The sequence below is a fragment of the Necator americanus genome, chromosome X (genome assembly GCF_031761385.1).
Source record: "Necator americanus strain Aroian chromosome X, whole genome shotgun sequence".
Classification (NCBI taxonomy): domain Eukaryota; kingdom Metazoa; phylum Nematoda; class Chromadorea; order Rhabditida; family Ancylostomatidae; genus Necator; species Necator americanus.
This window is the reverse complement of record NC_087376.1, coordinates 6,025,859-6,053,218: the sequence shown is the minus strand read 5'-3', so window position 1 is coordinate 6,053,218 and position 27,360 is coordinate 6,025,859. Positions and strand designations below refer to the sequence as shown.

General features: G+C 39.1%; 1 protein-coding gene across 5 annotated transcripts; it reads right to left on the bottom strand.

Annotated features, from left to right (window-relative positions):
* Positions 1-710: 710 nt before the first annotated feature.
* On the bottom strand, positions 711-18,930 carry RB195_021598 (uncharacterized protein; the record flags this gene model as incomplete). 5 transcript variants are annotated; one of them, XM_064208424.1, is made up of 27 exons in its annotated part: positions 711-743; positions 818-997; positions 1,531-1,662; positions 1,736-1,860; positions 1,966-2,104; positions 4,730-5,067; positions 5,134-5,277; positions 5,336-5,479; positions 5,541-5,684; positions 5,738-5,884; positions 5,938-6,084; positions 6,136-6,279; positions 6,344-6,487; positions 6,554-6,744; positions 11,814-11,944; positions 11,998-12,118; positions 12,172-12,270; positions 12,347-12,435; positions 12,495-12,626; positions 12,799-12,896; positions 13,032-13,092; positions 13,194-13,270; positions 13,371-13,470; positions 14,643-14,733; positions 14,846-14,883; positions 18,523-18,637; positions 18,890-18,930. In XM_064208424.1, 27 exons carry the CDS (start codon positions 18,928-18,930, stop codon positions 711-713), a joined length of 3,345 nt encoding a protein of 1,114 aa, XP_064064305.1. The 5 variants fall into 5 exon arrangements, with proteins under 5 accessions (XP_064064305.1, XP_064064307.1, XP_064064308.1 ...); XM_064208428.1 differs by lacking the exons at positions 11,814-11,944; positions 11,998-12,118; positions 12,172-12,270; ... (8 more) ...; positions 18,523-18,637; positions 18,890-18,930 and having other exon boundaries at positions 6,554-6,653; XM_064208426.1 differs by lacking the exons at positions 11,814-11,944; positions 11,998-12,118; positions 12,172-12,270; ... (8 more) ...; positions 18,523-18,637; positions 18,890-18,930 and having other exon boundaries at positions 5,738-5,851; positions 6,554-6,653.
* Between the last annotated feature and the right edge of the window lie 8,430 nt (positions 18,931-27,360).

Here is a 27,360-nt window from a genome sequence, read left to right as displayed (position 1 = left end):
AGATTCTGATGAACATAATACGCTTACCTGTGGTCCTACAGGGAAAATCTCACACATTTGATGTTCGCTCCGATGTCCTACACTCTCTTCGCTGGATGAATTGGAAAGTTGATCCGATAGCTTATGAATTCATTTGGTAAAAACTAACATAAGAACATAAGAACGCACCAGTGTCCAGGACCAGAATGAAAGTTCTTGTAAAAGTGGTCCTACGTAGATTATACTGATTCGCCATTCATTTTCTGAACATGTATGTTTGTATTTGGGCGAAAAGTATGACATGAGGAATTTCGAAAAGAAAGCATTGAGATATTATAACGCAAATACGTCACAAACACTTGGAGATAATTGGAGGAACAGAATTTCTTCCACAAATACAATAACAGAACAACACTTTTACATCATATAAAAAAAGAAATTTACATACATATACATAGTCATATCGACTTAAAAGAACAGCAATAAAATCTGATTATAAACAACTATAAGGACGGATATAAGGCACGAATAAAAGGCTGAACAATGTTCAGTGAAACTCATCATAACGTCTCATCTAAAACTCTGCACCAAGACAAAACTCTGGCATACGGTGGGTGCAGAAATAATCAAAACTAAAATCGCCATATGGCGCTTGTTCGCCTCAAAAAAGAACCATAATTTACAGGAATCATTTACAGTACCCATACTTCTCTCTCTCTTCTCTTTCCAACTCAGTAATCGGTTGAAGGATCGTAAGTTGGATCCTGAAACTTTGAGAAAAAAAATAGAAGTAAACTTCGGAAAAGATATGCACATATGAAACAGTTACTATTCTCACATCATCATCATCATCATCATCATCATCACTATCACTATCACTATCATCACTATCATGATCATCTTTATCATCATCATGATCATCTGTCATGTTGGCTTTATTCAGTTCCTCAGCAACATCGTCGACATCCATGCTAGAATTGTGTTGACCATGATCAGGACTTGACATATTCCCATCATGCTGAAACAACAAAAAAATTCCTACCTAAATGCATACGAAAACTGTTACGGGTTTTAAATGAAATCCTAAAAACCGCTACACACAGTCATTGTGCAACAATGATCGATGGTTGGGTGGTTCAGTGCAAAAAATGTGTGACAGCACGACAAAGTATAAACGCATATATAACATCTCATAAGAGATAGAAGTAACAGTGTAATTTCTCGATTAGGAGGCTTCCAGATTTTTTAATATGCCTACATGCGTGAAGAACTTTTTTTTTTCAAAGACGTTTTGCGCTTTTTCAAATTCACATGAAAAAGGAAGTAAAAAAAGACGCTAAAACGTTTGCTGTCATATTTGCGAATAAGTAGGCACTTTACTAAACCATAGATACATAGTTGAGTTTTTTTTTTTTTTTTTTTTTTTTACGAGTGACTGAGTGTAATGAGTATTCTTCAACCATCTGTCGATATCCAGATTAATAGCACGAAGTGCTTGCAAAGTTTTCTGCTCGAAATTCGAAAAAAAAATGTTGATTAAATTAACACCACCTCAGATCCATCAATACTCTTCATATCCATTAATCCTTCTTTGATAGTGGATTCCGACGAATCACTATGTAAAATATCATAATGAGTAAGTGCAATAGCGACCTGTTGAGTGATAGGCGGTGCTTCACCATTCTAAAATCCCCGACAATTTGTTATGATAATCTTTTTGTACTCGTTTTTATTCTAAATTTGTAAACAATCTTACCCTAACTAACAGATCATAGTAATCACGCCATATCATCGACAGATAACAGATATCGAAAGGGACATCAACGAAAGGTTCCCTGTACATACCGGGACTAGGCAAAAAATGATCGATAAGCACATCTCCTGGTAAAGAAAAACTCTTTGAGAAAAAAGTCCAACTGTCAGAAAACTCCTGAACTCTTTCAAAAAAAGTTTGATTTTCAGAAAAAATAAGTAAAACTGTTTGACCTTTAATGAAAGCACGTGAGAGGTGAGGAATAGCTGTTTTCAGAAACTTGATAAAATCACTGTCAAACGGTCGGACTTTGACGACATCTTCAAGAACATGTGCAAACTCTTCGGCGCTCATATGGCCAGTTAATGCTTGCTGAAAGAAAAACACAACAAAACTATACGATATTAAAGTGTGATGCGAAGGTGAAACCTATCTGGTTGGAGGGACATCCGAGAAGAAAGCTGTAAGGTACTTACGAAATTTAATAAGAAAGGAATAGGTTGGAGATATGGTCAGGATATTCCTTTGTCCTTTTTTTATGACTAATTAAAAACCTAACTAATGTAAAACTGAGAAGGGACACCCGATTAGAGTCACATCAGTTTGTCGAGTTATTGAATGGTCAAACCTTTTCAGTGAGTGGATGCTTCGTACTATTCCTAACATTCCATGATCTATGGAAAGATTTCAGACAAGATGCATCCTACTTCGACCCACATATCGTTCCTTCTCCTCCGTGAACTCGTTCGTTAAGTATTGTGGGACTCAGTCTGCCCTAGTATCATTATGTAATTAAGAACCTCCTTAACATCATCAGTGAAATAGAAGGATGAGACAACTGGTATAAAAGAACCAAAACAACATGAAGCACGGTGCAGTGCGTAAGAGGTTGCGCTCGACGCGGTACGATGGAGAGCAGCAGTTAGGATCGTGGTGGAACCCTCGCCAGCACCACCCGTATCTGCGGTTCGGAATGATCCCACCTCAATTCCAACCGCTGTCTCAGCGCGTCCGCTTCCGCTTACGCAACTGCACCATGCCACATGTGGTTTTGATCGGATTGTACGTATGACACCGCAAATAACGCTCGAATAGATCCAGAGCATAGGAGCGGCGGGTTCACTTTGGTTCAGCTAAGAAAATTGTATGTTGAAAGTGTGCACAACGAAAGACAGGATTATGATTTCGTCAGTTTGTTTCCGCAGATGTAGAGGAACTCCTGGAACGCTACAACTATGTTGAACGCTACAATATGGTTGTAGCGTTCCAGGAATTCTCGGGACGTTTTGCGACGCTTCCCTTCAACGTCTCTTTGTCGGGAGCTCATCCAGGGCTTTGTCTCATTGACATAATCGTGGATTAGGCGGCGTACTCCTCGTACTCGACAAAGCGATGGAGACTAGAATCCAAAACTCCATGGACAACAGCGTCAAGTTCATCTCACTCGTTTATCCCTAGTTATGATAAGCATCCTTATCGCACATACATGGAATAAAATAATAATATGAAATAAAGGTCACATAGATCAAAACCCTGGCGATTTTGACTCACCGATGGGCAAAGTCCTTCACAAGAAGAGCGAGGCTTGCGATGAGCACGGTTGTCAGTAACCTCTTGGTTTAGTTACTGGTTTTTTATTGCCAGAAAAAAAAAAATGCTGTCTCTATAATTTCTTTCCCACCTACCATTTATTTACATTCACAAGTGGCGCATAAAGAAGAGAAAAACACTTTTACTGAGTCAGAACATTTTTAAAAAATCGGCATTCAATATATTGTCAGTGAAACTTGGCGTAGTCCTTTTCGTGGCGGATAAAACGTCAAGGATTTCGTTCTGCTACTATAGAAGATGAACAATCTTCTTATCACATCTGTTACCATTGGTTTCAGATGCGTACGATAATATCACCGTTTCAAAATGATGGAATAATATTGATTGCTTGTTGGTCAGATGTGTGTGTTACATAGGTGAACGACTATGAACTACCTAATAACAGTTAATATTTCGGGAACAATGAGATGAGCTCTCGATCGCTTAACCGTGGAAGAGTACATATCACAATACCTAGCATTATTTAGCATTATTATTTCTGGACTACAAACAAATCATAGTCTAGTTGTAGTCCTCCACTTTTTCATTGGTGTCATACAAAATTTTTTCCAATAGTTTATCATATTTTTATATCTATATTCCATTTTTTATCATTTCATTTTTAAGTTCTTTTACACTTCGTATTTCTCAATTTCTCAAGCCTAATTTAGACGATAGTATCTATAGGTCGGCGCCGATCTTCTTCACCTGGATAATAGTCCGTGAGTTTGATTGCCGGAGGTTAGGAGAAAATAAACTGTGTGTCGAACAGAGAAAATTTGAATGTTTCGATAAACTCACCGCTCCATTGCTCAAATAATTTCAACGTGGACTGTATGCTAAGGATCTACACAAACAATGAGCTGTGATCTAATTGTAATCTCATCCGTCAATCACGTATGGATGTCAAAGAGTTTCCATAACCTTCTGACGGTCTGATAGGGCGGCTCAACGGTGGTTACCGCTGGAAAATGCGGCTCCCCGCTGACCTCACGCTTTTCAACGATTATTTTTAAAGATTTCCTATTTTTTTAAGCTTTTTGTACTTACTGGATTTATTATCTTCGAATATAACACAAATATAGCTCGTAAAAGGCAATTAGCTTGTCACACACCTAATACGGAAAAAGCGGGATGTTATTAAAGAATTAAGTATGTAAGAAATTGCTACTGTAACAAGTACGAGTAAAATCTTTGTCTTTTGCGGTTTTACCACCTCCCCCATTTACTATCTTTCACCATCTGGCCAGTAGCTAAAGATGATCAGGATATTTGTGCAGATAACCCTCTTAAATCTTGTTTTTTTTTTCAAAAAATAAGAAGAGGAAGGAAGTTGGTAAATAAAAAAAAGGATACGAGATGTTGGCAGGATCCGATTCCTTGAAAAAGTTCTTCAAAACAACGTACCATTATGATTGACTTCACATGTTCTCGCAATGCTGTTCCAACAAAATAATTATCTCTGGCATCCATGGATTCAGCTCTGTTGATGATAGCCACAAGGTAATCGACCAGTAGTTGCACCTTCTTACTGCAGTCACCGCGAATTATTTGATCTATATGGGGCTTCCTTTCAAATCTGAGATTAACATCATATCGCTCCGGTGGAGCTGGATTCGAAAGACGTTCGGGAGATTTTGCTCGAGATGGTGAAGAAGTTTGAGAGGTATTGGAAGACACTTTTCCATCACTATCCTCTTTCATCTCCTTCACTTCAGCCGGTTCGTCATCGTCTTCTACCGTATCTTAAAGTAGAAGATCATCCACGGAGTACAATGTAAAAAGAGAAGTCAAAAAAGGATGTTTCCCACTTCCAGTGCTAGTAGGGGGCGTCAATGACAGCTGCATGGGACTGCTTGGCCGAGGATTGGGAGACCTTTGGTCGGAAGCTCGCTGCACCTCTCCGGCGTCACCTCCGTTCATCTCTGCAGGCTCTTCAGACTTTATCATCATAGCTTAAAATCGGAGATTGCAGAGGGATCGACCCAGAAGGAGGAAACAGAATTTTCTTACTCGCTGGTCTAGTCTGCATAAAGGACATCTGCATGGGTACATAAGCTCGAGGATCGAAAGTCATTTGGTAGGGAGTACGGTACATATCTCCAATGCCACCTCCGTTCATCATCGTTGCAGGATTCTCAACCTTTACCATCGCAGCTTAATATAGATAATCACCTAAGGAGCTCAATATAAAAAAGGGGACATTCAGACTCCCTACAGCCAGCCATGGGGGAAGACATCCAGGTCTGCATGGGGTAGTTTGCTTGAGGATTGAAAGTCATTTGGTAGGGAGTTCGGTACACATCTCCAATGCCACCGTAATTCATCTCCATAGTAGGTTCCTCTATCTTTGGGACCACAGCTTAAGATAGGAAATCATCCAAGGGGCCCGGTGCGAAAGGAGAAGTTCCTTACTTCCAGCTGTGTTGGGAGGTGCCAACGACACCTGCATGGGAGTGTTCGCTTGTGGATGGAAAAATGAATGGTAGGGAGATCGGTACACCTCCCCGTTGACGCCTCCAGTCATATCTGCAGTTCGCTGCTGATAGTTTTGGAACGAAGCTTAAGATGAGGAATTATCGAAAAAGTTCAGTATAAACGGAGAAAATTCTTACTTCCACCTGTGTTGGGAGTTACCAAAGGCATCTGCATGGGAGTGTTCGTTTGCGGATAGAAAGACATTTGGTAGGGAGTTCGGGCTACCTCACCAACGCCACTTGCATTCATCTCCGTGAGCCGTCCCTGGTTGTTTTGCATCGAAGCTTAAAAGAGCTTAATTTAAAAAAGAAAAGGCAGCCGTTTGGCTTTCTTACATCCAGCTCCGGCAAAAGGCATTTGACCCTGCATGGAAGCATTCGTTTGAGAATTGAAATACACTTGGTAAGGAGCTCGAAGCACCTGTCCACTACCACCTTCGTTCATACCTCCAGTGCGCACCTGATTGTTCTGCACCATAGCTAAAGATAAAAAATAGTTTAAAGAGCTCAATGTAAAGAAGTAACCAGGAACAGTGTTTCTTACATCCACCTCCAGGGGAAGATGTCCAGCTTTGCGTAGCAGTGTTCGGTTGAGAGTTGAAATACGCGTTGTAAGGAGCGCGAAGAACCTCCCTAGTGCCACCTTGGTTCATTCCCATCGTCGGTACTTGATCGTTTCGCATCGTGTCTTAAGAAGGAAGATCATCAAAGAAGCTGAAAAAAGAAAAAATATAAAAAAGCTTTGATTTCTTACAACCAACTCCAGCGCGGGTGTTCTGCGCTGCGGCGGGTACATATCCGTTGACAGTGCTGCTAGAAGAGAAAGGAGAATTCCAGTAGTAGTTATTTTCCATCGTGAACAACTTTGTTTTCCTTCGAATCAAAGTCGATTTCAACCGTATATGATAAACAACAGCAAGCAACTTCAAGGTGGCACTGGAGGGACTGAAAAGAACGCTCTTTATATCAAAAAATAGCGACTATAAAAAGAAGTATTATAGAGGATAGAAAGCGTAAAGGACCACACGCGATAGTCCGGACCATCAATGTTCACTGAAAAAGGAGATAAAAAGAGAAAAACAAAAAGAAAGAATGAAAAATACAAAAATACAGACATCATTGCAATGACGAAGACCTCCCGGGCAACACCGACCGCTCACGACCAATCCACCTCAAAGACTGAATCCAGGAAGTGGGACGATGACGACCCCGGTCAAGGGATCGCCTCGGGACCATTTCGGAAATGGAGGGAACTTTGAATTTTTGATCTCTGCTAAATTTATATTTGCTTCCTAGGTTTCATTAGGTATATGTTTCGCTCTTTTGAACATTTAAATAGTTAAAATTATCCGAAATGATGTAACCGACACCTTGATATTGGTTCGTACAGTATCTTCCCCAATTTGGCAGCACTAATTAAGTATATCCATGAACTTATTAGAGGTAATTAATTTATGAAGGGATGAATAAATTTGCATGAAACGTTTGAAAAAATAGTATCACATAAAGCCACTCTTGTAAAGTTTTTTTGAATTAAAGCTCTAGACCCGCTCATTTACAAAGTACACGAACGGAGAATACTGTTACTGTTTCTTCACTGTTACAGAAGAGTAAATGAATAGCACAAGGAAAAAATGAAGAGAACAGAATGAATAACAAATATACATAGAAGTAAACATAACAAACAACGAGAATAACACAACACAACAAGCATATATATATATACATACAAATAAATAATAATATGAGATATGCAGAGATCAACGAAAGTAAGCATAGGTGGACGTCATCCGATGGATTTGATGACCGACTCGAAATGAATTCCCAGGAAATAAAACAAAAACACAAAAAAAAAACAAGATGTCAAATAATGAAGGTTTCTAAACGTTCATAGAGATACTTAGTTAGTCGGATTTTCACCACCTATAACATCGAGGAGCGCATTCCTATGTTCACAACCGTGTCGGGACCAACTTTCTCATCGCTAACCTTTAATAATGCCACAGAATCCATAGCATTTGGGCTTGTAATTCAACGCAGTATTTCATTTGTATCTCAGTATCAATTCCTGCACATCGTTCTTCCATATTTTAGTATTCTCAGAAGAGTTTAACGTCCCTCCTCTTGTGGATAAGAATTTCTGGAGCCTATTTAGACCTGCTTCTTCAGGAGTAGAAATAGTTCTTTGGATACGTAGCATTTCTGTCCGCTGCTATTGTTTCTCAGATTATATTTTGCTCGTGGGTTCACTTCAGTAAGTGGACCTAGCGAGATGTTGTTCAACGGCATTTCACTATTGAACTTTTTTTGTATCTTTGAAGAAATGAATCCAACGATATTGCACACGAACATCCAGAACACCAGCACAGAAAGCGGTATTTGTTTTCATTGGGATCAGCCATTTGACTCGTGCAAGACCCAGGAATTTTAGAGATGTCGCAATATTACCATCATTAGTGACTTTTCAAAACGTATAGTTTGGACTCGTAAAGGAATGTGAAAACAAAGGACGCATTGAGGTTTGTTTGTTTGTTTGTTTTTCATCCATTTCATTCCAGAGATACATGTATCATATAAGTTTCAAGTTCGACCTTCTTTGAATCTAGGCATCGTAGAGTTTGATTGTGTACTACTTTTTAAGCAGAGCCAAGATTGTTATTGATCTTTATTCTTGTTGGCTAACGTTTCGGCGTCGTCGCCTTCTTCGGACCTGGAAAAATCAAAGACACGTGTAATCTACTCCCTCAAACGCCTCATCATCCCGCAAGATATGACTTAGCAAACTGATTATTTAATGTATCATATAGTTCTGCGTGGATTTTCACTTTCTCCATGGATATGCAAGATTACACGAGTTCTTTTGTCAGCTGTTTAGTTCCATTTTTAGAACATTTAACTTTTCCTCAACATTCAACAAGAGAATATGTGGGTATGTCTTAAGAGTTGCTGTCGAATTATAACGACCTGAAGCCGGTGGCAGCTGCATACACAGTGAAGCCAGCGGTCTGGATCAAGATGGGACCCTTGCCGTACCCAGTTATCGTTGCACTTCAAATGAAGCTAACGATAGTCCCACCTCGATCCCATCGCGTCGCTTCGAGCGCAGCAACTTAGCAAATGCGTCGAGCCGCAGGTCGTTTTGACTCGATTACACGTTTATTATCTTCAATCGTTGTGGTTGATTGATTTCATCTGAAGTATGAGGATTTGCTTGCAATTAAGAATAAGTGATGCGTAGACAAATTTTTCCATCTTTGCTTGCCATAACTCTTGACTATGTGGATTTTTGTGTTACTAACCTTCTCAAACAATTGACGTGTAAATACAGGAAACTAGGTCCACTTTCGAAGTCATTTGAATTGGGTACTGAGGTAACTTCGCTGAAGAACCTGATCGTTGCAGAAAAATGTGAGCATCTTGTTCCTCAGTGGTTAAGCTTTTGCTAACCTGTTTGTAATTTGCTTAGAGCCGAAAACTTTTCGCGAACACTGTATTTAAAAGCATCACCCCACGAATCTGAGGTGGTGCAGATTTCAGGTGGAGTATTCTTATAAGGCGTAGTAGATTATGGAGAGGAGGGTGATTCCGTCCATTTCTTCCTTATTAAAGTAAAAAAAAAACAGCACGGAAGATGTAGCGCCGTACAAAGCTGGCGCGCTCCAGTTGAACTCCCTGTAGAAAATAGTGCGCCAGAACGCTTGAAGCCGTATCTTCCGGGCCGTTTTTTACGGCAATTAGGAAGAAATGTACGGAATCACCCTTCTCTGTATAATCTACTATCCCTTATAAGAATACTCCACCTGAATTCCGTACCACCTCAGATTCGTGGAGTGATGCATTAAACGATGTACCATCAAGTCAGGGGAGGGGGCGTGGCGCTTTTATTTCTGGAAGTACATAACTAAACCTGCTACATAACTAACGTGCTCTAAGACCTAGGCATTAGTCTTAGAGCATCTATGAGAGCTAAAGTTACTGAAAGAATAGAGGAAGTTAGAGCCTCCAAAAATAAGTGTGCGACTGAATTCCCACCGAATTTTTATGTGTTTATCCTCTCAGACAGGTCTGATACCAGTTTGTCAACCCTGGAGGGAGGAAAGGCTTGGTTGGCACTGGGGCGGTTTCGAACCATCCATTGATCGTGTAGTGACAGTGGAACCTCCTGCACCTACTTTACTACATCCACCCTAGCAGCACGATATATGCCCTTTTTTGAGAAGGTATGCCAGTCATGTTGCCGGGAGAAGTGATGTCGTACAGACCGATGCCCTGGATTGGTCCTTGCTTATCAAATTTTTGGCTTCATGGGAGGAGTCTCGTAATAATTGTGGACTACGTCTCAGATCCCAGCTTCTTGAGAGACCTGGTAGAGATATTCCAACCTCAAAAATCTCCCCAGACGCTGCCTTAAAGGCATCACTCCACGAATCTGGGGTGGTACGGATTTCCTGTGGAGTATTCGTATACAGGATAGTAGATTATTAAGGGAAGGGTGATTGCGTCCATTTCTTCCTAAATTCCGTAGGAAACGGCCCGGAAGATACGGCTTCGAGCGTTCCGGCGCAATATTTTTTACAAGGAGTTCGATTGGAGCGCGCCAGTCTTGTGCACGCGCGCATTTTCCGGGCCGTTTTTTACGGCAATTAGGAAGAAGTGGACGGAATCACACCCCTCTCCATAATCTACTACCCGTGTACAAATACTCGATCTGGAATCCGTACCACCTCAGATTAGTGGTATGTTGCCTTTAAAGGTAGCGCGGCCTAGCACTGACATGTCTCTTATTTTTTTGACACTTTTTTTCCAACCATCATAAATTCTTTTGTTATTTAGAATTGCCACATTATTTAGAGTAAAATCATGGAAGAAACACCAAGTTGACCATAGGTGGTCGACTCCTTTGTGAACTTAAGGGTTGTCGGCCTCTCAGTGGACGGTTGGATAGTCGGCCGCTCTGAGAATGGTCGGATGGTCGACCCCACGTGAAGAGACTTGTGCTCGGTCCCACAGTGGCTGTTCAGGTGAACGGGGCCTAGGGATATGATCGGATATCGGGAATAGCAGAATCATTGGAGGTACAAGGTGGCCGAGGGAAATTTTGAATGTAGTGATGGCAACCACGAGGAATTGGTAGAAAGGTGAGAATGCCATCATTCAGTATACGGTTACGATTAGTTACGTATATAGTGGCATCAACTGCTTACCATTTACTAATCATGGACCCGTGGATCAGTTCACAACGTGCATTTACTGTAAAATAACTTTTCAAAAATGGTGATACTGCGGCTACTGCTCTACGGCTCAACCTTCGCATAACTTGTACTCGATCCTCTTTTTTTAGAACTGAACCCGTCTTCCCGAAATTCTTAATCTATGCATCGTTGATGGCGTGGAAAGCTGGAACACGAGCATGACGTCCTGGATTGTAATTACGTTGGGATTCCCCTTGAGCAGAAGACGCACTGTCATTGTTTTTGTAAAATGAGTTCACAGCAAATCCACGTTGTGAGCTGATCCACTGGTCCATGGTAAGTGAATGGCAAATGGCTGCACATTGAAGGATGCCACTCCCATCTGTCTACCAGCTTCTCAGGCCTGCCACCACTATAATCAATGTTTCCCGTTTCCATGGAATCTCCAGTACATGACTGGATCCGTTCTGTATCTCGGAAGACAAGCTAGCCGATATTTCTCACAAACATTTTGTGTTGAAATTATCAATTTTGAAACAAGAGAGAGAAATTATAATTTTATTAAACTTCTATGAAGGCTTTGAATCTTCGGTGAGAGGACATAAATATCACAATATCGAAAAGTATATTTCAAAAAAAAAAATCTACCATGACGTCAGGAATGTGAATGAAGTAGTTGCGGATCGTGGAATTTGGAAAGTCTATACATATACTCGAAAGAAACATGATCACGAGATATAATCGAAGCTCGTTGGACGAGTTTGTCGTTGCCACCTTTGGGCTTCACCTATGCAGTGGTCCCGTTGGCCACCAAGAGTCTACCGCGGTAACGTCGCAGTTGTGTCAGGCGAGTCACCGAACGAATCCTCGGACATTGGCGCCTTTCGACGCTCGTTGTACTGACGAAACATGGCAGCGATGATCTCACCAGCAAGCATGTCGCCGCCGTTGGTCTGGAGGAATGCAAGTTATTTGAATGTATTTGAAAATCTGCTGTTGTAGTTACCTGGATAAGTCGAAGGAGGAAAACGCCATCGGAAGTGAGATAGTTACGGACAAATCCGCCCACTTTCTCTTCTTCAATTCGAGATGGTGGCTCGTTAATCTCACCCATGCATCGAAGATATCTGGAAAAGGTTATCTGGACGATCGAAGGATCCACAATAAGCGCATAACTGACTTTGTTACAAAACCACGTTGAAAGTTGGTGCCGACTAAGGCGATCAGCCAGTAAATGAGAGAGATGACGGATAACACTCCAACTAAAATGAACCAGAACCTGAAATTACTTCATTGTTTACTCAATTATTCGATAAACAAAGGTACTCCTCTATTAGATTGAAGCTGTGTCTAACCAGAGGAAAACGTAGATCTTTTCGGTGAACATGTTTATCATTAGAACACATTGAACGGTCCAGCGATGAAGAGCGCCAAGTACGCGAACCTTAAACAAATCCAATTAACGACAGTAGCTACATCTACAAAAGTAGAATATCCTCTTACCGTAAAATCGCACATTGTTACTCTCGGGAAATGTCCAGTCACATTCCATTCACGTCCGCTCCAGATATCTCTGAAAATCTCCCATCCCCAGAAGGAGTTGTTAGTGCCGAGGAATGCAGAGAAGATACAGAACTGAAAAAAAAAACATAAACATCGTTGTATAAATCAATGTCATTTTCTGAAATAAGGTAAAAAACTGCAGGATTTGTTTAGTGTTTGTGGAAGCAGACCAATATTTCTATGTTTTTATACTTTCTTTGTTGTCAGATAAGACGTAGTTTTACAATTACAAGAAAGAACTAACTTGAGCAAAGATGTTGAAGACGTAGAGGAATTTCGTAAATACATAAACGGCCGACAAGTAAAATCCAGATTTTCGCATTTTTGACAGCATTCCAGCCTCTGGAAACACCTTTTATTGGTGACCTTGGTATCATTGCTTAATTCTTCATGGGTTTCCAATAATTTTTTTCCTTTTCGTGAACAAATAACAAGCTATTCTACTGTTATTTTCTCGGATCCTTAGCAATATCTAACCTGATTTTAGTTCTCTTTGCAGTTCAAGAGCTTCTTGTAGATGAGTAGCAGCTTTGGAAACCTTAAATATTTAATAGAATTGGAATAGAAAAGAAGAAATAAATAGAAAATAATTAATATTTTGTCATCCAGCTGTCAGTTTATTATGGAACTTTCTCTTACCTGATTTTCTCTTTCCTTAACAGTTACATTCTTCTTGACTTTGGCAGTATTTTCCAGGACATCTTTCACGTTGATACCTTAAAGAACGAGGAAACGATAATGTCTGGGAAGGAAAGAATTTGTCGATAGATTAATGAAGCAGCCAAATTACACCATAATAGAAACTAAAATATTAACCTGTGGAACAGTTCAGTGCTTTCCAAACAATACATGGAACATAGAATAAGAATGCCTGCAGAGCTAACATCAATGGCACCCATTGGTAGTAACCGATAACCTAAATTACAGGAAATTTGACGATTTTTGTCTTTTGCTGCAATTATTCCCCAATATCATAACAGAAATCATACCATTTCCTTATATTTTTCAGCTTTCTGATCTCCCCTTCAATTGTTCACCGGAGATTTTGAATACACTCATGAATTATTTCAAGTTCAGATTTTTTAATTTAATGAGTAAGTTGTGTTTTTCTTGTTATTGTAATTTTATGTGATTTGTAATCTTGTACCTTCTGAGTGTTTGTTGCTACAGTAACTCGACAATCTCTTGATTTTTCAGAAACTAAATTCACGTTCAATTGATAAAAGACCGGGGATTGTTGATTTATCGGAAATATTGATTGTCATGGACAAAATCCTGCTGTTGAATCACATGAAATTTCAAATTCTTATGTCAAACTGCAGTTTTAGTACGTGCGAGGTTGAAAATCAGAATGAATGTGTGGAAAGTCTGGAAGAAAACTCTGGAAGAAAATCTTGCAACATTCAGTGACATTTTGCAATAAGCACTAGTGATTCTTTCAGAAAGCAAGAAAAACGATATCAACATTCTGAGAAAGTTCAATGTAGCTTCTCCAGGCACGATCAAAAGTTGGCCTCTAACGCCTATGCTATTAGTTTATTGTTATTCGGTAGTGAACAATATGGCTACAGTGCTGATATTTTATAGATAAGGGATTCCAGTCATTGTAAAATGAATGTAAAGGAATTGCTTCATTATTAAACAAAATTTCTTTGTCAACTACAACTTAGTCAACTAAATACAGTGTCCAGGTGTTAATAGCCTCCAGCATAGACCGCGAGATATGTTCTGTAGTTGTAGTCCTGTAGTTAGTCGCTGAATTAAATCTCACGCGGTAATGAAAAGAACTTTCCAGGCTCAAAATTACAACTTACACTACAAAACTTTTTAAAAAGTCGGACCAAGTGTGATTTCTCCTTCCTTTTTTTTGCTGCAGTATTGGTGTATGTGAATTAACAAACAAATAAATAGATAAAATTACAGTTACAAAGAAGTTACATCCCACTAATGTGTGATGCTCGTTAGTGGATCTGGTAAAATTCTTAACAGAAATCATTGTTATTCTTAGATCAAGCGACTGTAGCTCATAAGGTGAGTCCTACAGAGAAACGGATCTTTCAAATCCATAAACTAATTATTCTCACTTACAGCATTATCTCTCTCAATGAAATCCTCATTGGGATGCTCGTCATCTGGTAAGAAGTACGATCCCTTGATGAAACAGTAGGTCTCCGCATATCTGAAAAGTGGAGTGTGGATAGATCCACATATCATTCAACATCAATTATGTATCATGGATTTATCTGTATAGTGACCTTTCTACAAATCAAATACGAAAAAAAAAAACTCACTTCTCCCAGGCTCCGGTGAACTGTGCAGGCACCCAACACTGAAAATTTAGACAATTTGAAAGGAGACATTAAGCTAGTGGCTTCCTGACTTTTCATTGTGCCCTGATCAGTGTTGTCTGGATAAGAACTAAGTGAATTTTTTTGTCATTGTTTATTTTTTTGCGTTCTACATTTCTCTTTCAATTCCTAAGAATAAGAACAAGAATGCATTCATTGAATTTCTTAGAGGTTAGAGGAATGATTGAGAAATCGAAGAATGTTGAGATAACGGGACATCAACGGAAGGCCAAAGATTCAACAAAGGACGATTTTGTTCGCTAAAATAGCTCCAATAATTGTCAAACAAATACAAGTAAAGTAAGATAAGTGAACAAGTGGAGCTATAAATTTACAAATAAAATAAATAGTTCTCTGATAAAATACCGTCTCTTTTTTTAGCTGGGAAAGCTAGTCTTCTAATCAACTTGAAATGTGCCTCTTCCGTCAAGTTCTGAAAATCTCAGAACTCTCAAACACACATATGAATGGGGAACCAAAATGTTCGTGAAAACGTCTACTTTACGGATATTTAACTGCAACTTCGCTTTTCTCGTATTTTGCCTGCACCGAATGTCCTCAAGGCACAATTATCTGAGAGCCAGGTTCCTTAATTAGTAGCCGCTGGTAATTTAGAAAATAACAGCTTAAGTAAAAGATTTTCAAAGTACAAAAATAAGACAAATAGAGATATCTCGTAATCAGGAATGGGTTGACATTTGTGTAGAGCAAAATGAACCAAGTTACGGAGTAAAAACCAAGAAAATCCTGGCACGGGTTTTTCCTTTGTTTTCTGTCGAAGAATTACGGTGGCTACTGTACATAGCTAGCGCTTCCATATCTCTTTAAGATAAAGATTGATTCAATAACGTATGTATGTATAACATATGTTGAGTCATTGTTTGTTTATTTATTCCTTTTTAAATCACCTAGTAATGCCATTCCAGAAGAGTGATGGATATTCATTAAAAAGTAGGATAGAAATGAGCTTTTGGTAGAATGTTTTATTTGGTATTAGTTCGATAGGACACATTAATTTTTTTTTTGCAAATTTCTGCCTACGATTTTCAAAAATGACTTATTTGGCAGTGATAATCGATGATCGCATATTCGAACAATTTAATATTTCAAACGTTCAAATCCTATTATAATTTGGATCTGATTACATAATATAAGCACGGATTCAGAACTTTAAAAAACGCAATAAAGGGAGACAAAAAGAAGGCATTGTGGAGAATGAAAACAATACTGAAGTCCTGAAAATTTAGAAACTATGTAGATATTATATAAAGTAGTATATAAAAAGAGGAAATTTCTTCAAAGAAACAAAGAGTTATAGACTGCTATAATTAAAAAATAAGCTTAGATATATGTGGATGTTACAGTATTCCAGATGGAGAAGAAATCACATGAAACTCTGTTAGATGTTTTTGATCAGTGTAATACACAACAGCAGAGAACTCACATCTTGTGGTTTGCTAAATCGATTCTTGTCAAGGAATAGTGCTTCCCTTACTTTATTTAATTCCACAAAAAAATGTTCGGATTCCATGGAAATATTCTCGATCATTCGTCAACAAAAATCACTTCCCTGTTACATTCTGCCCCGTTTTTGGCAACGATTCTTATATGTTCCCAATTTTTTCTCTCTGTGTTTCCACTTCCTCTCAATCTACTCAGTAATCTTATTGCATTCATTTTAGAATACCCTTAAAATAGCCCTTTAGTAATTTCTTAGTTTATGGGAGTGTTCGAGTTCGAAATAACCTGATCTGGAATCGTACAAAACTGACCCTCCTCTTTTTGTCCTGTTTTGATCTTGTTCTTTTTTTTCTACTCACTATGGATTCACTGTACTTGTTTCGTATTTGTCCTTCCCAAATCCTCTTTGCTAAGCCATAGGGGGTACAAAATAAATAAAACAAAAACAAAGAAACTCTGCAAGAGACAGAACAGTCTTTTTCGGTCACTTTTCATAGTCCTACTTCGTAGACAACCGGTTTTTCATACTGTCCATTCAAAATATAAAAAACCACTTGTCTAAGAAGTACAAATTTAGCACTTAAAATCGCCATTCTTCCCATTTCCTGCCTGTTTTTGCTTTTCGTACAGATGATGATACTCCATAGTACTGTAGACTAGTAATGGAAATAAAGTACAAACAATTATCAGACTATTACCACAAAATACAGTTACTTTCTCCGAGAAAGGTAACTAGAAAGGGAGAAAGGCAGGGTATAAATAAAATATAAATAAATATAAACAGAGCGAAAACATATAGGATGAAGTGGATAAAGGGCACAGCGTTATGATCTCCTGATTTAATGTCTTAATTCCTGTGGGGATGCGCCTATGACCACGACTTCAACAATTCAGGATTGTTTGAGGAACGCCCGTGCAGCCTTACAGTGATTTGCGGGGGTGAGTCGATGTGCCGACTCAGTGTCTTTCATCCATTCAAATGGGTTTTGTACCTATTTATCGACACCGGAGGGATGAAATGTTTGGTTGCACTAGAGCAGTTTCGAACCTCCGATCAATCGTACGGACACAGCGCACCACTTCTTGACTGCGGTACACCCGCTCTCAGTGAAGGATATATTGTTGTAAATTTACACACATAAAAAGAGCTCTATTTGGTTGGCCAAAAATTTTACAATTCTATACGTCCCTTTAGTTGACAGTCAGTAATTGTTGTCATATAACATTAGTTCTCACGAAATAATACGAATACGTGGCGTATATTTTTCAGGAATGAAAATTTTGCATCGAAGTTATAAAGAAGCACTCGTATGAAAACGACATGAACAACTTCATGCAAAGTAACTGAAATAAAACTTCAGTAAATCAAAATTAAGGTCAATCATGACTAATCCATGATACATCCATGCTATGAACATGAACAATGAAAGTTGCATCACTGACATATAACATAAACTCAGCCTTTCGTATTTTTCTTGAGTAGATAAATCGTTATGTAAAATATTTCAAATTATTACAAAGTGGATTGAAAAATTGAAGAAAGCTTTCAGTTCAATAAATAGAAATGTAGCCACAGAACTGGATAGGAGGTATTTCTTCCACTGGAAAGGGATGTTTCAATAAACAAGAAGTATTTTTTAGTTTAAAGCCATCACCTCCCTCTGCGGTGGTACGGATTTCAGGTGGAGTATTCGTATACGGGATAGTAGATTACGGAGAGGGGATGATTCCGTCCACTTTTCTCCTAATTGCCGTAAAAAACGGCCCGAAAGATGCGGCTTTGGGCGTTCCGGGGCGCTATTTCCTGCAACGAGTTCGATTGGAGCGCGCCAGTCTTGTGCACGCGCCGCATTTTCCGTGCCGTTTTTTACGGCAATTAAGAGGAAATGGACAGAATCACCCTCTTCCACACATTCTACGACCCCGTATAGGCGTTACCCACCTGAAACTCGTACCACCCCAGACTTGTGGGGTGATGCTTTTAAACAAGTTTAGAAAATGTGTCCGTAGTAAATGTGAGCAGTAATGCTAACTAGTCTCGTTCATGAGTAAATTCCAGTTTTCTTTTTTAGCATTGCATTACTAGGACCTGTATTTTGATCTACTTAGCAGCCCTTAGTAATTATTACTTGCTATTTGAGACTTGACACTGTGCATACCTGTATCGGCTTCCCTACATATTGAGTAGCAGCTAATGTAATAGCTCCAAGTGCGACCAACATAGCAGTATACTGGTAATTAAGTCGGTCGATAAGGTCGTTTGATTGATACGACCTGAAAATTACGGATTTTTCCTGATAGAATACTTAATTTCACCACAAATAATGTTTTGTAACAACAAAAAAAACATTTTGGAGGTAAATATGAGTCTCGTATACCTGAAAACCTGAACAGTCTTGTTCGTGAACTTTTAAATTAATCGAACTTAAATTGATCAATGCATTTAACCCCCAAAAAGACGGATATCAACGGTTTCCTACTCCCAAAACAAGTTCTTATGCACAAAAACCTATAAAATCTCCGCACCTGCGTATCTTACTGACATATGGGACGATCGCTCCGATCATCCTTGATCAGGAAGCCCTGAAAATGTGGAATGTTTCTATGTAAGGATGTAACTAATAAGATAACGTTACGTAAACATAGTATAAAAAATGAAAAAAAAAAGAGAAACATGCACATAAATGGTGCGACGGACATTCTCCCAACTGACGTCGGAAGAATAAGAATGAGTCGATCCAGACAAATCTGGAGAAATGATCGCAATGAGATTCGAGAAGAAACGAGCGGACATGAAATCATTCTTAGAATTAGATCAGGTAAAACGTGTTGGTTACGTGGGGTTTTTGATCCACAACGTCGTTAATGGATCTGTTCAGGACCCGTCAATGAGGTAGGATGGTGGGGCGGACAGTCAGACTGTGCTGGCGCGCAACTATACGCTCTACTCTGCCGCTGTCACATCATGTAATCGCATTAAAGATCACTACGATGGTGCGAAAAATCAATGAACATTAGCTAGATTAATGCAAAATATATTAACTATATTGATTTGTAATTATGATCAGTGAAGAAACACGACAACACGCTATTCCTAGCTGTATTTTCATGAGTAAGCTGCAGTCAAAATGACGCATATGCGTTTGTAGCGTCACTATACTATTCTAGGATCTGTTGTATGGATTGACCAAAACAGCTGCTAATTCCGTTTTTTGTTGGAATTTTTTCTACGTCTTCCATCCTGAATACGAGTGAAACGATAGAAAAAAAAGACGACGGAACGATAATTGGTGGCAATTAGGTGCAGCCTTCTTTGTACAGACTGAGAGCAGAATTTCTCGAGGAAAAAAGGAAGAAAAAAATTTGTAAGAAAAAGAAGAGGAAAAGGGAAAGTCTCAGGATATTAGTACAATATTCAGTGTCGAATAAGGAAAACGAGGCAAATATCGATTTCACGTAGCAATCAAATGACGAGAACCAGTTGTGACTGGCCACGGTACGTGAATCGCGTGTGTCGCTCCGTCGCGACTGCCTCCCCGTATATGCAAATTCATGATCGTGAGATAGTTGCTTATAGTTTATGCGAAGATTTCAGCACAGGACCGACCACCGTCCTCATCGGCCGACTTCATCGCATGGCTGTAGTCCAGCTGACTGACGGGGTAGCTCTATGCGGAGATTTTGTTATGTGATGTGTTCGATGATAAGTCTCGCGTCATTGTTTTGATATCTCGGAGTTTTTTTCTTTTTCTCACTCTTTCATAGTCTTCACGATTGATGAACGATAGCAATGACACTTCCTTTGCTACTGTGAACATATGCAAAAGAGAACGGAAAACACCACATCACATGACATCGCTGGCGAATTACTCGGAATTCCGAGAAATCCACACAGAGAACACCGTGAATTCATTAGTTACTGCCGTTACAAAAATTTGTAGATTATATCAGTAGGAAGCAGTCTGGTCCCGTATTAATTAATCTACGAAGTAAAACAGTCAAAAATTCGCCTAAAATTGATCAATTTTAACTTTTACATCAACTGGAATGGCTAACGAGAAGGGCACAAAGAACTCCTAGAACGGCCATCAGCTTGCTTATTTACATGGGATGTGATAAACATGAAATAGGTTTAGCTAACTATGGATTCTGGAAGTTCTGCTTGAATATAGAAAGTGATTCCAGTATCTAAGTTTTGGATTGATTCCAGTAATGCGTTAGAATTCTCTTCATTAAGAAGAAATATTGCTCTTTGACTTTGACAACAGCTAATAAGTTATTAGTTACTAAAAAGTTAGATAGTTATTTCCGACAATTTACCTTAAAACTCGTAAATAACGTTATAACAATATTGTACAATGAAACAATCAAGCTGGTGCTATTCTAAAATCGCCAAACCACCAATTAATCAGTGAATTTTACTTAAAATTAAGCAGTAACGATTCCATTGAGTTGGCGTGAGATCAATTGTGGTCTATGATTTCAGTTTAAAAAAAGAGGAAAATGCACAGGATTGGAGGGATTACCTAAAGCTACTATGCAGTAAAATATAATAAATTAGGCACATACGCATTGTGGCGAAAACAGCAGCGTTTGTGTCAGCCGATTCTCCGCATAAAGGTCGATTAAGAATGCGCCCACCCTCACGAAGGTCGACGAGGCGAACCGGCGATCGATTGGCAATGCGTGAGATCAGATATGATCTACTCGATGGTAGGTCTTGCGAGTAAGGTTGGTCAAAGTGCAAAACTTTTCACGGATTCCGGAAACAGTGTGTTTTGCGCAAGTGCATGTTTGTATTTGGCACAGTCAAACATCGACTCCATTGAAGTTAATGGCGTGAGAATGGCCGGATCGTGAGTGCGTGTAGAAATGGTTGGCAGCAAATATTAGTAAATGTATTATGTAGAATATTAATTTATGAGAAATGACAAACAAAAGAAAATTAAAATGACTAAAGTAAGTAATTCTCACATGTTGTCTAGAACCACTGGAAGAGACAAAAAAAAAACACGATTTTTCAACAATATTCCGTACGATATCGATGTAAGGGCGCTGTGACTGGGGAATACTCACGGACTTGCACATAGAAGATTATAGGACGGGGATCCTGGTATGTGACGGGAACTCACTCATCGAAGGTCGAACGGTACGCGTAATTGATGGTGTAGCAAGGCTGGTCGTGTGAAAAACCCGAACAAACACGGCAGCACCGATAAATTAAGGTTCAAAAGTTCAAAGTAGCTGGAATTTTTTTTTGCTATCAAGGTCCAAAAGTTCAAAGTAGCTGGAATTTTTTTTTGCTATCTAGGTCCAAAAGTTCAAAGTAACTGGATTTTTGTTTTTGCTATTAAGGTCCAAAAGTTCAAAGTAGCTGGAATTTTTTTTTTGCTATTAAGGTCCAAAAATTCAAAGTAGCTAGAATTTATTTTTTTGCTGAGTGCAGTTTAGACGTTAAGCGACTGTATGCTATGCAATAGAATTAGGTTGTGAGGCCTAACGGTTTAAGTGTGAGCGATTAACGTAATTTCGTTATAAGACATTCAAAAAGGGGAATTCGCTCACAGAAGCCGTCAGTCGAAATCAGAAAAAGATGATTCATTTGCAACAGAATGAGAGAAAATAGACCCTCTCCCTATGTGAATAGTGGTGGCTCATAAAAACATAACATGAAGGGAATTAAATGAGACAACATGCAGGAAGAAACAGCAAGCAAACTCTCCGAGCGGCGGGAAATTCAAATTTCTAGCAGAAACTCTTTCGAAGCATATTTTTGCTTCTTTCCAGCTTTTCGCGATGTTTACGACTAACGACAACAATGGCCACCATTTCGGCACATAGTGGGTAAACATGTTTCTATCCGAAGGGGTTTCCATCTCCCATCCTGCACTTCGGAAACTGAACGACAAAAAAGCGTTTTCATTCTTTACTTTTGCAATTTAATATTCTACACAGGAATTCCCCGCCGATAGAGAGGAAAAAAACAGGTTAAGATCTTCCTGAAACTAATACTGGCTGATCACGAAGCCTTTTTGGGAAGTGTTTAGATTTTTACACGTAGGAAATAATAATCTACATTAAATTGTATTTCTGCGAGATAGTAATAGCACTACTGGTAACATATTAACACATAGAATAGAAGAATAAAGGATAAACTCTCAGGTGTATTAATTCAGTTGGGATGCGCGAGCGGATTTTTCTGAAAATCGTAATCGTTGAGGTTTCGGAACGTGTGCTAGACCATACAATAACTTGCGGGTCTACCCGATAATCAATTCAGTGTTTTTTTTTATCCTCCCAGACAGGTCTGGTACCAATTTATCGACCCCGGAGGGATGAATGTCATGGTTGAGAAATGATATGTGATGTAAATATGTACATAAAATAAATAAATAAATAAATAAATAAACAAATAAATAAATAAATCGGTAGGAAATATATGTACGAAGCTGCTACCACTTAAATTTCTCCATATGGAGAGTCGATAAGCAAGAAGTCATCCGTTTCGTGGAAGTATTATCTGTTACATTTCTACCTGTCGGAATCTACTTCCAATTGTGGATAAAAAACGTTGACGTTAAAAGGCAATTCATTTCTCTTCTCTCAACACCCAACAATTTTATTCCTTTTACCTCTCTCCGATTATTCCCTGAATGTCGTGCTCTTGGTTTGTCATTATTATTATCTCTACACGGATCTTTCACACTGTTAAAACTATCCGAACCAGTCAGTCACGAGACCTTGTGGCAGAAAGTGCAGACAGAAAGTTTAAAAAGACGACCAAAAGCGCTTCTATGCTGTGCCTTGAGGAAGAAGCTGGTTCATTGGACGAATTCACTGTGATTACTGTCAGGATTGACTCATAGTTTTCGGGTGAGATGCATTCGTGGATGTGTTTGCGCTCATACACATTGAATTCTGCACGTCACTCTCAATAAAAACTTGCAATCAGATGACTGCAAGGTGCAAGAGAGGCGATTAGGGTCGCCTCCGAAGAAAAAGTTTTGGCTCTGTTCACTTCACTTCAAGCAGTGAATCACCAAGTAGACCACCTAGCATCATCCAGGAGGCTGAAGCTCAGGTTGCTGTTCATAGGTCTTCTCCCCGCTCACATTAATAACGAAGTGCTCCTGACCCTTTAGAAAAGGTCTGGTAGGGTCGCGCTTGAAAAGACACGGTTGCAAAGGTCATTCAGGTTGGGAAAAACATAACGGACTATGATGACGGTCTATAGAAGCAACCTGCATACATTTGCGCCACAGGCGACTGTTAAAGGAGTGATGATACGATCCAAGAAGTTGGGCAAAACGTTTCCGGATTGACGGAATAATAAGAAGAAATCGATCAATGGAAGCTCTCTATGAAGCTGGAGATGAGCTGTTCCCTGGGACATAAAAAATTGAACTTTAGTATGGCAAGAGTACAGTTCTGAGAAAATGTGGATCAAGCCCAGTTTTTACTATCTTCGCCGTTTATGTCCGTAACTGGGGCGGATGTAGCGCAGTAGGTAAGAAAGTGTCGCTGTGGCTGCACTAACGATCGGAGGTTCGAGTCCGCCCTAGTGCCAGCCAAGCGTTTCATCCCTTCGGAGTGGACAAATTGGTACCAAACTTGTCTGGGATTATAAAAACACTGATTTGATACATTGGCTAGTCCCATCAAGTCATTGTACAGGCCAGTTACACGTTCGTAAACCTCAAATGGTTCCCAGGTAAAGTTGAACGTATAGGAGCATCCCTATAAGGGTTGATCAACGCTGTGCACTTTATCCTCATAACTTATCTTGGAAGTCTCCTATTTTAGAAAGAAATGGAAGCCAAAACGCTCTACATATATAGATGTGGAGAAGTTCTGCAGAGAAGATTATACCTAGTACAAGGTCATTGCTGATGGCGCAAAGATTGTCATCAGAAGAACATCCGAAATAGTTCATATCGGGATCCACGTTCTGCTATGAAACGAATTTGTGAGGAGACTACAAAATTTGTCATGACAACCATTTCCATACATGAAAATCGCCCCATCGTTCCAAAAGTCGTCCTATCTACTTCGTGGTTTGATAGTCACTTAGCGAAGAGTTTCACTCAGTGAATAAACGGAATATTGGCGATGTTTTGACAGAGAAGAAAATTTTAAGGAGAGAAATGAAGTGGTATTGCTTGAAATTGCAAAAGGGGGATCAACTTTGCTTCCATTGTTCGTCGATTTGCTCGAGCTGCCAGCTTTAAAGGCGTCACCCCACGAATCTGAGGTGGTGCGGATTTCAGGTGGAATACTTGTACACGGGATGGGAGACTATGGAGAGGGGTGTGATTCCGTCCATTTCTTCCTAATTGCTGTAAAAAAACAGCCCAGAAGATGCGCGCGTGCGCAAGGCTGGTGCGCTCCTATCGAACTCCTTGTGGAAAATAGTGCGCTGGGACGCTCGAACCCGTATCTTCCGGGCCGTTTTCTACGGCAATTAGGAAGAAATGGACGGAATCACCATTCTCTCAATAGTCTACGATCCCGTATACGAATACTCCACCGGAAATACGTACCACTCCAGATTCTTGGTGTTATGCCTTCAAACTGTCCCGACCCCGTGAGTCGCCCAGTAGCCATTCCTTTCGCGAGGGACACAAAGTGCATGAAACTTTTCTTTAAAGGACATCGTGAAGAACTCTGAGCATCGCGTCCGCAGCCTTCTTGTAGTGCATTTAATATCGCGTAGAACTCAATTGCTCAGGGCAAAAGAAGGATGGATAGTTCCTAAGAAATGAGTGGCTTCTGGAAAGGGTTATCACGATGCTTAATGCTTCATCGCAAGAGTACTAGAATCTGCTGGATCTCATGTTTATCGACTCGAAGAAGATCCCCTTGGCTTGGCTGGGACAGAAGCGATTGCAGAAGTATTGGCTTATCAATACAGTCAGCACATGGAGATCAATTGTGAGTTATATAGCAACGTCAGGAACAAGTACTTGAAAATTCTACTACAAGGTCATACGCGTCCTCTCACATGAAGAGAACGAAAAAGGAAAATGAAAAGATACTTTCAAAAAAAAAAAAGAATAGTTTTGAAAAGGACGTAGCCTATTTCAGCAGTATAGAGTAATAGCTAATAAACGATATATTTGGTACCTTTCTCAGAAAACAATACGAAGGATGAAAAGCGATGACGTGAAGAAGAAAGTTGATGATCGGTCACTGAACAATCTTCTGCCTGATTGCATTGTCCTTATAACATCAGGAATCAGCCAGGGAAAAAGATTACTTGCCGATTCTGTTACAGTGAGTGGTAGGACCAATCTGTAACTTGGACAGGACAATGTTGTTGCCAAAATGGGCGGGACTTGTTTGCTTCGTTCACTGTCAAGTCACATTTCTTTACAAAATTATCTGAAGAAAATTGTGATGTTTTTTATGTCTTTAAGGAAACGAAAGGGAGCTGGGAGCTTTCGCACATGAATTTGGAAAAATAGAAAAAAGTAAAATAAAAATGAAATAGTAAAATAAAACAATAAATAATAGGCAATAAAATAAAAAAAAATAAGAATAAAATAATGAAATACAGGTGTTTCTAAAACAAATCAAAGATCAACAGGAGGTCAGATGACTAGTGGCAGAAGATGCTTAAATATGTTTATTTACAACTTCATTTAGTAATTCCTTAAGGGACGACACATTTTTTCCCGCATCGTTCTGAAGGGAAATTTTTTGTGGGGACTTCTGACAAGTATATTTACTATCATACTGTATAATTATGGGTTTAGTGTGTCTGTCGCTAAATTCCGTCATAAAAATGAATAGAACTTTGCATTGGCGGAAGAAGAACTCGGATAATCCGTGTGTTATGTTAACATTTTGCCTCATTCCTTCCTTTCATTCCTCAATCATTGTCAGTTTGATATCAGAATCCATATATTGGCTCACATCTCTGAAACATTAGTTCGAAAATCGCTGGACCCATTTTGGATCCACAACAAAGACCCTGAAATAAATTCCAGGAGTGAATACCTCTCGACTATGTGAACTATGTAAACAACTTTATAAACGTGTATGAAAGGCGTCATAGTAGAATTCAGATTCAGTCATATGTTCCAGAGAATTCATCATAGAAATTTCTGTCTATGATGAATTCTATGAAACAATATGACAATATAATATAATATAAATAACAAAAATAGGAACAAAGTGAAAAACCTAGTTCAGAGCTTTGAGTAAGCTAGAAGAATGATTCGGAAGAAATACTGCAAAGGTTGAAAACTTCAACCCTATTTTTGCGAAATTTTTCTTTCTTAATTACTAGGATACTAAGTTACTAGGATGAACGTACTTTAATGATTCCAGTGAGTGATGAAGACATACTATGTAATATCCGCCTTAGTATGTAAGTGTTTGTTTGTTTGTTTGTTTGCTCGTGTGTGTCACGAAATTACTCATAACTATAAAAAAGTAAATTCTACTATAACTGTTGAGAGTGAAGGATCGATTCTGTAGCGGGTATCGAAGAAAAAAAAAAGAAATGTAGAAATGTAAAGTCAAGGTTGAATATTCTTAAAGTGTAGTAATGACGCCTACAGTAAGAAGACCACAAAATCTTTCAACAATTCTCATATTTCTGAAAAGAGTGGAAGAACCGTTGTTAGGAACAACAACAGCTATGATTCTGTGGTAGAAATTTTTCAGGAAGCGAATTATTTTAAGTTTTTGTGAGTGAACACTGAAAGCGACCGAAGGGACCACTACAAGAAGTCTGAAACTCTGGCGTTAGCCGGACATCCAGGATGGGAATAAATGAAGAGGTAAGGATTTTTGCTTTCTTAGAATCTGCTCTGCACTTTGTGTTAAACACTTAACTTTGTTGGAAGAAGCACACCATTAACAAATAAAAATATGAAGAATATTATGTGAACTGTTGTGGTAGTTATATAATGATGTAAATGCAGTGGCAGGACGAAAAAACAAAAGAGAAGACAATATCATAATCATTTACAAAAGAAAAATACTTGAAA